We start from the raw sequence: 13774 nt of genomic DNA on the forward strand, positions 1-13774 counted from the left end.
TTTAGCCATACAGAGACTTTGAATCGTACACACAATGTATGGATATGTTTTTTTAGCAAGCGCAAAACTTTTTAAAAAATATTTAGATGCATAAATGAGTGAGAGAGAGAGATAGAGAGAGAGAGACAGCCGGTGGTAAAAAGAGGGGACGCCTTAACACAGCCCAGGGCTCACCACAGGGCTTCAGGGACGTAATTAATTAACAACTACAACAAAAAGATCCAGGCATCGACCTCCAGAGGCATGGCACACTCTCAGATCTCAAGCCCGGAAAGAGAAAGAGGGCATCGTTGGGATGAAAAACACCCAAACCAGCATGAGTGTGAATCAAAGATCTAAATGAGCCCGGCTTTAAAAAGGCTCGTCATTAAAGGCTTCCTCAGCGATGACAGGAGTGTGTGAATCTCAGGAGCATTTCCTCCTACTGAGCCGGAAAAAAAAACTGAACACACTCTCAATCATAACACAAAATAGGGCAATGATTTAAAAATAAATAGAAATAATTAGAAGTAATTATAGTGGCACTAAGTGCTATATGTATTTGCATAATGCACTCAGGGGCCCAGGCACTTAAAAGTAATGCTATATTAATATAGTTTTACATGTTTAAAAGATTCTTAAGCAGGTTACACTCACAAATCTCTGATATTTTTGACCTGACCTTTGGATTTTCTCTGAAAGTGAACAATTACTGGCCTACATCTCAGTAAGAAATCTCAAAGGTCTGTCAAAACTGCAAAGGGAATCTTACAGCTAGCACTATCTCCTAATTCTCGGTAGAGGAAGAAGGATGCATGTAAAGATGTCTTTATTAGGGCTAATCCAGGAATCAGCGTTAGTACAGGCAGCAAGGGGTCAAATAAACAGGAAGACAAAGATCTGTAATTGGAAACCAAGTAACAGTCCGAGATCAAAAAGTGGAAGAGATGGACACTAGAGGATAATTGGGGGGGGGGGGGGGGCAGCCCAGAAATCCAGCGGATCTCACCAAGACTATACACACACAAAGGACACACTACAAAGAAAAGAAAAAAAACAAAGGGACATGACTGAGGTGGAAAGTGTGGGATCTAATTGTTATTGTTTTGGGAGTTTGTTATTTCTTGGTGTTGTTTTGGGAGGATTGTTATGTCTTGGTGTTGTTTTGGGAGGTTGTTATGTTTTGGTGTGTTTTGGGAGGATTGTTATGTTTTGGTGTTGTTTTGGAGGATTGTTATGTCTTGGTGTTGTTTTGGGAGGATTGTTATGTGTTGGTGTGTGTTTTGGAGGATTGTTATGTTTTGGTGTGTGTTTTGGGAGGTTGTTATGTCTTGGTGTTGTTTTGGGAGGTTGTTATGTCTTGGTGTTGTTTTGGGAGGTTGTTATTTCTTGGTGTTGTTTTGGGAGGTTGTTATGTTTTGGTGTGTGTTTGGGAGGTTGTTATGTCTTGCTTGGTGTTGTTTTGGGAGGTTGTTATGTTTTGGTGTGTGTTTGGGAGGATTGTTATGTTTTGGTGTGTGTTTTGGGAGGATTGTTATGTTTTGGTGTTGTTTTGGGAGGATTGTTATTTCTTGGTGTTGTTTTGGGAGGTTGTTATTTCTTGGTGTTGTTTTGGGAGGTTGTTATGTTTTGGTGTGTGTTTGGGAGGTTGTTATGTCTTGGTGTTGTTTTGGGAGGTTGTTATGTTTTGGTGTGTGTTTGGGAGGTTGTTATGTATTGGTGTTGTTTTGGGAGATTGTTATGTCTTGGTGTTGTTTTGGGAGGTTGTTATGTTTTGGTGTGTGTTTGGGAGGTTGTTATTTCTTGGTGTTGTTTTGGGAGGTTGTTATGTCTTGGTGTTGTTTTGGGAGGTTGTTATGTTTTGGTGTGTTTTGGGAGGATTGTTATGTTTTGGTGTTGTTTTGGAGGATTGTTATGTCTTGGTGTTGTTTTGGGAGGATTGTTATGTGTTGGTGTGTGTTTTGGAGGATTGTTATGTTTTGGTGTGTGTTTTGGGAGGTTGTTATGTCTTGGTGTTGTTTTGGGAGGTTGTTATGTCTTGGTGTTGTTTTGGGAGGTTGTTATTTCTTGGTGTTGTTTTGGGAGGTTGTTATGTTTTGGTGTGTGTTTGGGAGGTTGTTATGTCTTGCTTGGTGTTGTTTTGGGAGGTTGTTATGTTTTGGTGTGTGTTTGGGAGGTTGTTATTTCTTGGTGTTGTTTTGGGAGGTTGTTATGTCTTGGTGTTGTTTTGGGAGGTTGTTATGTTTTGGTGTTGTTTTGGGAGGATTGTTATTTCTTGGTGTTGTTTTGGGAGGTTGTTATGTTTTGGTGTGTGTTTGGGAGGACTGTTATGTCTTTGTGTTGTTTTGGGAGGATTGTTATGTTTTGGTGTTGTTTTGGGAGGATTGTTATGTCTTGGTGTGTGTTTTGGGAGGTTGTTATGTTTTGGTGTGTGTTTTGGGAGGATTGTTATGTTTTGGTGTTGTTTTGGGAGGATTGTTATGTTTTGGTGTGTGTTTTGGGAGGATTGTTATGTTTTGGTGTTGTTTTGGGAGGATTGTTATGTTTTGGTGTGTGTTTTGGGAGGTTGTTATTTCTTGGTGTTGTTTTGGGAGGTTGTTATGTATTGGTGTTGTTTTGGGAGGTTGTTATGTTTTGGTGTGTGTTTGGAAGGATTGTTATGTCTTGGTGTTGTTTTGGGAGGTTGTTATATTTTGGTGTGTTTTTTGGAGGATTGTTATGTCTTTGTGTTGTTTTGGTTATGTTTCGGTGCTGGTTTAGGAAGATTGTTTTTAGCATGGCACAGCAGCAAGCATTGCTGCTTCACAGTTTATCATGTTCTTCCTGTTGCTAGTGCAACCAGGATAAAGCATTTACTGAAGATACATTTTCTTTCTTAGTATTGGTTTGGAAGGATTGCTATATTTAAGTATTTAATAGTATAACCCTTCCGAAGTCACAGATGATGATGGAAAAATTATTTAATATACATTAGTTTAGTCCATTTTCATTTGAATATGATTTAAGGTTAAACCACAAAAGCTAACCCCACCCCTCACTTAACCATTCATTTTTATATATATATATATATATATATATATATATATATATATATATATATATATATATATGCAGTATGGCTCCCATCAATCCTGAAGCTGTGTTGATAATGCAGCGTTAACGCTTTAGCTTGTGTGGATTTCTTATAACTTGTCCGCTGTTTGGAGAGAGGAGTGTGAGCTGCTTGGGGCACTGTAGCAGTTTTATTAGCTTGCACAGCCACTCAATTTCCATGTAATTTAGGAGCTGGCTGAGCAGAGTGGGCTTTGGCGGGAGAAGGCGTAAATCTGGCCTTATCTAGCACCTGCATGCACAGTTCATCCCCTTTCCCCATGCCAACAACAGATCAATAATTCATGACAAAACCGCAATCTTGCATCACACAGAAACGCACACACAAAGACAAAATTATTGGCCGCCCGTGTGCACGAAAATATAGTGAGGAAATATTAAAATGGAGTTATTTGAGGGAGTACAGAGGAAACAGTGCAGTTTTGCCCGACCCTCCAAAACAAAATGGACAACACACTCACCTTGAGGCGAAGTTTGAGGCCTAGCGCAGTGGCTGTGTGTAAACAGGATTAAATTACTCCAAATGGCTCGTGACAAATGGACTTGTTCTCCTGGCTGCCGTCTTGCTTTTGGCCAGGATTGACACCCATGGGCAGCTGGACAAATTGAACAGGTGAGGCAGTTTGTTAATTCTCACAAAGGTTGAAATCCTAATCTCCAATTAGACTGAGTGATGGGGACTGGGATAAATGTGAAATAAAACAGGTCTGCTTCAATACTAAACCTGAAAGTGGAAACATTGACACCATATCCATATCTTTTGACTTCTCCAATTATCACCACTCTGTGTTTCAGGTTTTATTAAAAAAAGAAAAAAAAAGAAAAAAGGGAGAACAAAGTTGCTTTTTGAGATCGTGTAGAGCGTTTTTTTTTTTTTTTTTAAAGAATATTTTACATTTTCATCATTATCTAATCATGCTTCAGGGCTGAGCCTAAGCTGTAAGACCTGTCTAATGATACACTCCAGACCTGCCATCATCAATAACGCAAACTTTTGCATAAAGTAAGAAGTTTCCACCAAGAATCTTCCAGTAGTCATGACGATGTGTATAAATCTGTCCTTATAACTCACTGGGGCAAAAGAATGTTTCCCCCTTACCTGAAAGGGAAAAAAACATACCCTGAAAGTATTTAATCAGTCATGATGTGTAGCATGTAAAGTTAATCTAATTAGGGGCCATATACACGACAACGGTTTGGCTGTTCGTTTACGTGACGGCGGTTTGGCTGTTCGTTTACGTGACGGCGGTTTGGCTGTTCGTTTACGCGATGACGGTTTCGCTGTTCGTTTACGCTACGATGGTTTGGCTGTTCATTTATGCGACAACGGTTTGGCTGTTCATTTACGCGGCAACGGTTTGGCTGTTTGTTTACTCAGCGACGGTTTGGCTGGTCGTTTACGCGACGACAGTTTGGCTGTTCATTTATGCGGTGATGGTTTGGCTGTTCGTTTTTACGCGACTATGGTTTGGCTGCTCGTTTACACGACAACGGTTTGGCTGTTTGTTTACGCAACAACAGTTTGGCTGTTCATTTACGCGACAACGGTTTGGCTGTTCATTTATGCAACAACGATTTAGCTGTTCATTTATGTGGGGACGGTTTGGCTGTTAGTTTATGCGACAACGGTTTGGCTGTTCTTTTATGCGACAACGGTTTGACTGTTCATTTATGCGACTACAATTTGGCTGTTCATTTACGCAGCGACGGTTTGGCTGTTAGTTTATGCGACGACGGTTTGGCTGTTCTTTTATGCGATGATGGTTTGGCTGTTCATTTATGCGACGACGGTTTGGCTGTTCATTTATGCGACAACAGTTTGGCTGTTCGTTTTTATGCGACAATGGTTTGGCTGTTCGTTTACACGACAACGGTTTGGCTGTTCGTTTACGCAACAACGGTTTGGCTGTTCGTTTACGCATCAACGGTTTGGCTGTTTGTTTACGCATCAACGGTTTGGCTGTTCGTTTACGCAACAACGGTTTGGCTTTGTTTACGCAACAATGGTTTGGCTGTTCATTTATGCGACGACGTTTTGGCTGTTCGATTACGCGATGACGGCGTCTCGGGCCTGAAAACGCAAACTTTTGAAAACGGGTTTCACGGTGCAAGTTTTTGAAATCGATGCCATTATCGTCTGCGTGTAAACGTACAAAAACGAGAATTTGTGAAAACGACGACGTCATGCGCACGCGTATTACGCGTTCAGTCTATAGGCGCGCGCACGAGTACTTCAAAACAACGTGCGAGACATCTTAAACTACAGGACTGTGTTTGTGCCGCTCGAGATTTTGAGTTTGTTGATGCTTCTCCAGCAAAGTGTAGATTTACTGCATCACTGCCACAACCAGTGGAGACACGTTCGTTACGTGCGCCAAATTTACTGCTAATAAAATGTAGACTGCCAGCGTCTCACTATTTGCACTATTTACATTTTTTTTTCTTTCAGTATTTAAAAATGAACGAGCTTTGTTAACTGCATTCTGACCTGGAGCACAAGAAAAGCTAAAAGATGGTGTTGAAGACAGAAAAATCGATTTCCACAATGAAGAAAAAATGCACATTTCACGTACACTAAATTATATTACGTTAGGGACGTCTCAGCATTTATTAACCGAGAATAATAAGCCGGATCTACGTTTGACAAGCGTGAGTTTTCGCAGTTCCTTACGGCGGTCTTGCCCGGATCGATATGGCAGACACAGTGACGTGAATGCTTATGTGCGCGGGCGCATATTGTTTCTTTACTGGCAGCATTGTTAGTCGTTTTTGCGGATCCGTGTGAACGGGGACCGTTTTAACAACCTCTTCAAAGCCGTTTCCGATTTTAGTACATCGTCGTCGTGTAAACGTATACTTAGATAAGCTACTATAGCTAATATTGTTATAGCCAGTAGCTTAGCATTCAAATCGCTCACAGCGGGAGCCGTTTTTCAGATTGTTCTGTGACTACGGTCGCTTGTGGGCGTTCCTTCTTTAGTTTACTGCCAGACAACATGGTTTTCTGGTAGCACCAACCATGTTCAATATCCACACAAGCTAACCACAGAACGTATATAAACCACCTATGTCTTCACACATTTAAAGCAAAGTTCTGGAGGGAAATGTTTGTGTTTAAAATACACCCCTGCAGTGCAATGCCTGTCTATAGTGACAGAATTGATCTAAAACAGCATTTTGTTTTTGGTGATTTTACAAATATGAAGGGGGGTTTGATGGACTGAAATAGAAACGGCAAAAACACCAGTGCAAGTGTTCAAGCACGTAGCAGCACAGTCGGTATCATCGACCGGCTCAGAAGCTGCGAGTAGGAGTGAATGTGTGGAATCAAAAACACAGAAAATAATACATACCGGCATCTCTCTCTCCTACTGGTAGTCGGCAGATCTCTTTACGTCTCATTTGCATAAAGTTAAACTTCGCTAAACATTGCGTCACCTTCCCAACTAATGGGTACTTTTCCTGCTGATTATTTTTGATGTACTTGCTCGACATGGAGCCATGATATCAGCAGCAAGTGACAGCTAATTAAGTATGATGCAGAAAAGTGAATAATCCAAACGATGACAAAGGCTCGAATGATTCCACGGGCCAGTCCTGTGGCGCATGTGGTCTAACGTAGTGGTCTACATAGTTAAGCCCACAGCTCCTACCTGAGTCTGATTCTGGTGTAGAAGGAAACCAAACATCCTTCTTGCGCTGGGAAGGGAAACGATTTTTGTCCTTTTGTGCATTATTTTAAAGATGTCACGTACGGCAACGACGCACTGAATACTGTTTTTGGAAAGTGTACAACGATTGAATCATGCTGCTTGTTAGCGTCTTGTTAAACTGGAGTCCAAAATGTTCTATAAACTTGTTAGATAGAATTGGAGACCCAATGCAAATCCAATGAAGCAAACTGCAGACACGAAGTGGGCACTGTGTACTGTTCTGTACCCGCTCTCTAAAAATTTTAAAGAAAGCATCTTTCCTGGTTGTACCCCAAGATCATGACACTCACGGAAGGTAACTGCTGCAGGATAAAACGACTCACGATTCTCACCCTACTCACTCACACACACACACACACACACACTCATCTCACACTCCACCCCGCAGTCAGTGTCGAGGCCCTGGGAAAATGAAAGAAAATATGTAGGACATGGAATGCGGATTGAGATGGTGCGACTCCTCTGGCTCTGTTAATGAGGGAGAAACCGGCAGGTGAGCAGATGAAGAGAGGATAAAATGATCAGATTTCTCCACAAAAAAAAAAAAAAGTGAGATCTTTTCAGAAAAGCAATGAGAATTTATTTAAGTGCGGGGCATGGAATTAAGGATCATGAAGTGTGCTGGTGTAATTGGAAGAACAGAACTCGGTTCGGCGTACTGTCTCTGACCCATCTAGACAAAAAGGACAATTATGTAAGGATTCTGACCGTAGACTTCAGTTCTAGACAACTGTATTCCAACTGGTTTGAGTGGCATTCGAGTGGCACAGGAACTAAGCTCCTATCAGTAGCAGTGACTTTGTTGGTTGGAAATGGTCTTTGATTGGTTACAGTGGCATTGGGGAAATGACCTGTGTCCCAGTTGGTTTGAGTGGCATTGGGGTGCAGGAACTAAGGTCCTATTAGTAACAGTGGCACTGGTGGGGGCAAACAGCCTCTGATTGGTTACAGTGGCATTGGTAGACAAGAAATCTCTTGTCTAGTTCATCCAATGAAACTCTATCTGCATACCGATTGGTTCCCTTGATGCTTCTCCAGCTATGTAAACCTCTATTATCCTGACTAACTCCCCAGCTACTACACACTCTAGGAGATTTCGCATCCCACCTTCCTCCTCCCCTGCACCTGTGCTGTACCCTTTGCAGCAGCAGTATGGCTTTCTTCATCTCTATGTCTGTGCATGTATATCAGAGCAAGTATTCATACTTGCTCAGCAGCAAGTCCACCAAGACCAAACCTACTTACACGCCATTCCTATCAATAAAAGCTGTCAATCTCATTACAAGAGTTGTCATGACTGAACTATGATTCTATTACCTTACTTTATACTAAATTTCCATTTTAGTCACCGCTATGGACCTTATGGTTATTGTTACGTCTTATTGTCATGCACCTCTGTGTGCTCACCCCAACGGATTCCCATCCCAGCACTTTATTTACATCCTGTTAGCACTGCATATGTCATACATGTGTCTTGAACCTTGAGTCCAGCAGAAACAGCAGAAAGAACTGGCCTTGCCGTTCCGATACTTTCAGAAGAGACTGTATGTTCCAAACGAATTGATAGTGATTGATCAGATCAGTCAGGATGAGATCAAAATAATAAATGAGTGGCACATGGTAAACTGCATTAGGAGAATTAATGCACTGTGAGCCCAGGGAAATAGGAAACGAGAGAAAGGAAACATCTGCAGTGCGGCTAAAATGAACAATTAGTTTTCAGTGGAGGACAGTCGGCATAATAAGTGGAATTAATTTGCTTTTTTATTTTGTAAGGAACCGACTGTTCAAAAGATACCCAATTAGGCTGTAATAGTTAGACGTTCCTTCATCTAGAGCATTGGTGAAGTAATGACCATACTTCAGGGAGTGAAATTTTGAATAATTTAGTCAAAACTCAGTGGTGCAGTGGGTAGCATTACCACATCACAGATCCGGGGTCAGTTCAGTCTTGAACTTGGGTTACCGTGTGCATGCGATGGCCGTATATGTGTGGGTTTCCTCACGGTTTACCAGAATTCTCCCGAAAATATGTAAGTATTTGGACTGGCTGCACTAAAATTACCCAAACATGTGACTCAGGGTGTCTTCGCACCTCACACCCAGTGGAATAATACTGAACTGAATAACACTGTTTGTCCAAGATGGCCGACTGTACAATAGCGCTGCTTTCTTCTACATGTGTGAAGTTTAGTTCATGTTTATAGGTGACATAGAAGAAGTCTCACTGATTCCTAAACCACATCAGCACCTCTGCATGACTGAACTGAAGAACTGGATCTGAAGAACACATTTACAGTCTAGTGCACTTCCTCAGTGAATTAATCCAGGGTTCATACTGGGTGCCTGAAGTACTTTTTTTTTTTTTTTTTGAGAAGTGCTTGAACTATTATAAGACTCTTAGTATATTAAATCAGCACAAGAAATTTAAAAGGAATAAAACACTATGCATTTATGAGAAAATAATCAACCATGGAGTGGTGTGATGAACTGGAGTCACTGTTATGACCGCAAGGTTGATTAGTTTTCTATAACATCACCTCCTAAAGCGTCGTGTTCCTTTTCCAACACTAACACTTGTTTATTTATTAAAGAACGACATAGTTTTTATCCATTCATAATGATCTTTAACCATATGGGATGTCCAGGAATCATTGTGCGTCCTTTTCTCGCTTATATTATAGCAGCTATAAACAATCGTTCCATTACCGTCCTCCGTGTTTTTCTCTCTCGAAGTGAAAGTTGATGCTTTATCTCTGACTGTTTACAAAGCACTGGCACTGGAGACTCCTTCCATGAATAGAAAGCGTGTAAGTTGATACTGATGGAGCAATGAAGTATTAAAAACAAGTGCGTTAATATAAACTTATGATTTGTAACTGCACTGCTGTTATAGAGAGTTAATCAACACCTTCTGACCAATCAGAATTGAGAAATTAACAGAGCTGGGAAACAATTTATGGATGTTTTTTTTTTTTATTCAGCTTAGTATATTTAAGAGAAAAGACATTACCATAGATTTTCACTTTGGATGCTTGAAATGAAAAGATAACGACTACCTCAGTTGCTTATTTTTTTTTCTCTCTCCTAAACACACATGAAAATAGGAAGAGCAAGGATTACGAAGGATTTGCAGATAAATCCAGACTGTGGCTCATGATATGCAATGTGAAAAGTTAAACCATGGCAGGGTAAAGTGAGCCACAGAGAGAATCAGCACCACTGAAAACAGGATTTTTAGCAGAAAAACAATAAAGCACACTTGAAGGGTGATAAGACACAAACACACATATTGACCTTCAGGGAGAGATATAGAGCAAATAACGCCACGGAGCTTTCTCCGAGCATCCCCGCACTACGTGTTCTCTCATAGACGGGAAAAAAAAACGGGGGGAGGATTTAAAAAGTGCTTCACGGAGGCTCTGTAACAGCAGGGAGCTTGAGACAAGTGTATGCGATCGTAGAGTCTGTTTATTAGTGTGTATCCAAGGCTTGTAGCGTATATATAGCATGGATCAGATCACACAAACATGCGCATGTATTATTAAGTAATAATATTTAATAATAAAAAAATGTGTCCAATTATTTGCTAACTAGCAAAGCAGTTAGCTAGCTAGTCTATACAGTATGCATACATTAACTAGCAACTGAGGATAAAATTCTGTAATGTAGGTCAGAGTTCTGTAATGATCTTGGTAACCATCTGTAATAGTCTCTAATATTCTGTAATAGGTTTTTTATTTTATTTTATTTATTTATTTTGTGCTGTTTTTCTCCGCCACTTCAGGCTATCTCGTTTAGATTCATGACCAGAGACATTTCTTGCTATTAGCAGTATTAATGGTTGCTTAGAGTACCCAGGCCAACAGGGGGCAGCATGAATTTTACAACAGATATGCATAAAAATGCACTTTTTCTTCATGTAACAGGCAGTAACATAATTAATCGTTTTCTTTACTTTCAGAATTATGTATTTCTTTCTTTCATTTTTTATTTATTTTTTTGTTATTTATTCGTTTCTATCTTTATTTCGATTATTCCACTGGCCTTGTCTTTAATGTAGTACTTTGACGTGTGACTAAAGTGGACTAGTCCGTCTGTATTGCAGCCTCTGTCGATTTATTTGTTTGGTTCTGGTCAGTCGTCAGTAATTATTGGGAATATTTTTGGGAAATTGTGTCCCTTGGGCCTTGAATGTCTTGGTCCCTCACAAACATCTTACCCAAATCATAAGTCTGCTATTATCTATTGATTACGTAAACAATCTTCTCTATGCGTTAACAGTAGCGGTTTCGCGTTAATTATGAAACTGTATATAGTTTCGTAGTAGTTCTCCGGGAGGCGTGAACGAAACAGTAGTTAATGATTAGCTAATATTGAACTACCGCATTCATTTGTGTGCTATTACTTGCTAATTCGTTAATCAGAGTTTCTAGTTAGTTAATAGTCGTTACTAGAAAGTTAACATTGCGTAATTCGTTTCTTCCCGTGTAGTTAATCATTAATGACGGATCCGTATACCAAAGTGTTAGCGTTATATCTATCAGACAAATGCAAAAAGAACAAAGCAGAAGAGGTGAAGCGGACCCAAACACCGGTATGTAATTAAAGCTAATTCATTTGATTTAGTGAACTGCTCCATTTTCTTACCGTTTGTTGGTGTGATTGAAACGGAAAATTATCGCCTCACTAGCTAGCTAGTATCTAAAGTACTAGCTATGACAAAAGCTGCTCAGTTGGTGAAAAAGTAAATCTGTTACTGTTCTTTTCAGAACTATAGCGCCTCAGACGATCACAACCTGATGAAAATTGTTTTCCAAGTTCAAACCTTTCACCATGCTAAGTAGCTTAATGGTCATTTGTGCTATAAGTGAAATATATATGTTTATAAAATGATACGATTGATGTGTAAATGGTCAGAAATGGCCTTGTTCGTTTCCCGGTCCACATGACTCCACATGACTCCACATGCCTCCACATGACTCCACATGATTCCACATGACTCCACATGCCTCCACATGACTCTACGTGACTCCACATGCCTCCACATGACTCCACATGCCTCCACATGCCTCCATATGCCTCCACATGCCTCCACATGACTCCACATGACTCCACATGACTCCGCATGACTCCGCATGACTCCGCATGCCTCCACATGACTCCACATGACTCCACATGCCGAAGTGTCCTTGGGCAAGACCCCAGGTTGCTCCTGATGGCAAGTTAGCACTTTGCATTGTAGCTCTGCTACCAGTGATGTGTGTGTGTGTGTGTGTGTGTGTGTGTGAATGGGTGAATGAGAAACAGTGTAAAGCACTTTGTAGAACCGCTACGGTTAAAATGTGATATATAAGTGCCGACCATTCACAATTTACCAGTAGGCGTTCCGACTACCGGTTGCTATAGTAACAATTATCAGTGGGTGGCACGAAAAAAAAGTTTTTCTAGCTGCTAAAATGAAACATTCTGGAGGGAGAGCGTTTGTATATATGCATTATATACTACAAGATGAAAGAGAAGCAGTGTGCACTCTTTGCCATTGTGACCAAAGACTGTCTGCAAGCGCTGGACTGTCTGGGTCCATGAACCAATTCGGACTCACAGGCAGCACGGTGGATCACGGTTCACATGCACGCTACCCTATTCGCGTCCGTTAGTAGTCGCTGCACCAAGTTGCTCATGCATAAAATGAAGCTTTTCTTAACCGGTCACTGGACAGGTCTAGTTGCCAACGGTCGCTGTCGCTCATATCGCCAGAAGTCGTCAGCTCTCACTGGAAATTAACGGTCTCTGTCCGCTTTGTCATTGTATGCCATTGCCTCGTCCACATGCATACGGAAACTTTTTTAAAAACATTTTCAAAAAATATCCTTCGTTATGGATGGGGCCTTGAATATTCGGATTGAAACTTTCTTTCCTCAGCTATTTTATACGGGCAGCAGGTTCTGCTCCAATTTCATCCATCCTTAACTTATTAAATCATTACCTCATGAATAAAATCCATGACATTAAAGGAAGCAATCTGGACTTAAACTCATCTCCCTCTGGTAAAACATGAAATTTAACCCTTAAACTCTTTAATGATGAGAAGCAAATCTGTCCAATAGATAATAAATAGTTAATATGGCTACTCAGAGGACTGATGAAATCATACCTGATCTTTCTGCTAGTGGATTATCAGCAGATGAGTGTGTGTGTGTGTGTGTGTGTGTGTGTGTGTGTGTGTGTGTGTCATTATTAGCTTCCAGGATTCTCTCGCTCTGCCTTTCACATAGTTAACATGCTGCACACGCTACGACACTGTATGGATCCACACTCCTGCCCGTGTCCTTCAGGACTTTTTGAACTTTCCAAACAGACTCGAGGAATCACTTTTTCCTCCTCACTCGGTAAGAACTTCTGCAGAGACACACCAGAGTCATGAACATTTACTCCTGGTACATATCCTCTGATCTCGGAGAGAAACAGCTCTGCCAGTCTCTCCAGTTAGTCCCCAGTGGGTTCTCCAGCCAACTGGTTTTTAATGAGATTACGTCAATACACTGAAGAACAAAGGAAAAGCTCGCTATATTACCGCAGGTATCAGTAGAAAAACCTGTGGAATGCTAGACCAAGTTAGCTAGCTATATTAGTGAATAATAAGGAGTTAATATTACTGAAAACACCAATCCAACCACCTTTAAAAAGCTGGGATGTGTAGTATAATAGTAAATATTAGCAAGTGAATCTTTCTGCAGGTGTCAATACAGGCACCTTTAGACTGACAGATGAAGTGAGCTAGCATATATTAAGGAATGCTAGCTAGCTAATGTTACTGCAGTCATCAAGACAGAAACTTGTAGAATGCTAGACCAGGTTAGCTAGCTATATCATCTGGTTAACTTTACTGTAGGGATCAATACAGGGACATTTATAATGCTAGCAGGTTCACTAGCTACGTTAGTAAATGCTAGCAAGCTTATGTTCAT

The 13774-nt window shown here is 40.7% G+C and overlaps 1 protein-coding gene across 1 annotated transcript; it reads left to right on the forward strand.

Moving 5' to 3' along the window:
* The first annotated feature begins 1020 nt into the window (after positions 1–1020).
* On the forward strand, positions 1021–3027 carry LOC128619905 (uncharacterized). The gene is made up of 2 exons (XM_053644407.1): positions 1021–1448; positions 1743–3027. Exons 1-2 carry the CDS (start codon positions 1158–1160, stop codon positions 2856–2858), a joined length of 1407 nt encoding a protein of 468 aa, XP_053500382.1. The 5' UTR covers positions 1021–1157; the 3' UTR covers positions 2859–3027.
* The last annotated feature ends 10747 nt before the right edge of the window (positions 3028–13774 follow it).

Source organism: Ictalurus furcatus, chromosome 15 (assembly GCF_023375685.1).
Source record: "Ictalurus furcatus strain D&B chromosome 15, Billie_1.0, whole genome shotgun sequence".
In the NCBI taxonomy this organism is placed as follows: Eukaryota; Metazoa; Chordata; class Actinopteri; order Siluriformes; family Ictaluridae; genus Ictalurus; species Ictalurus furcatus.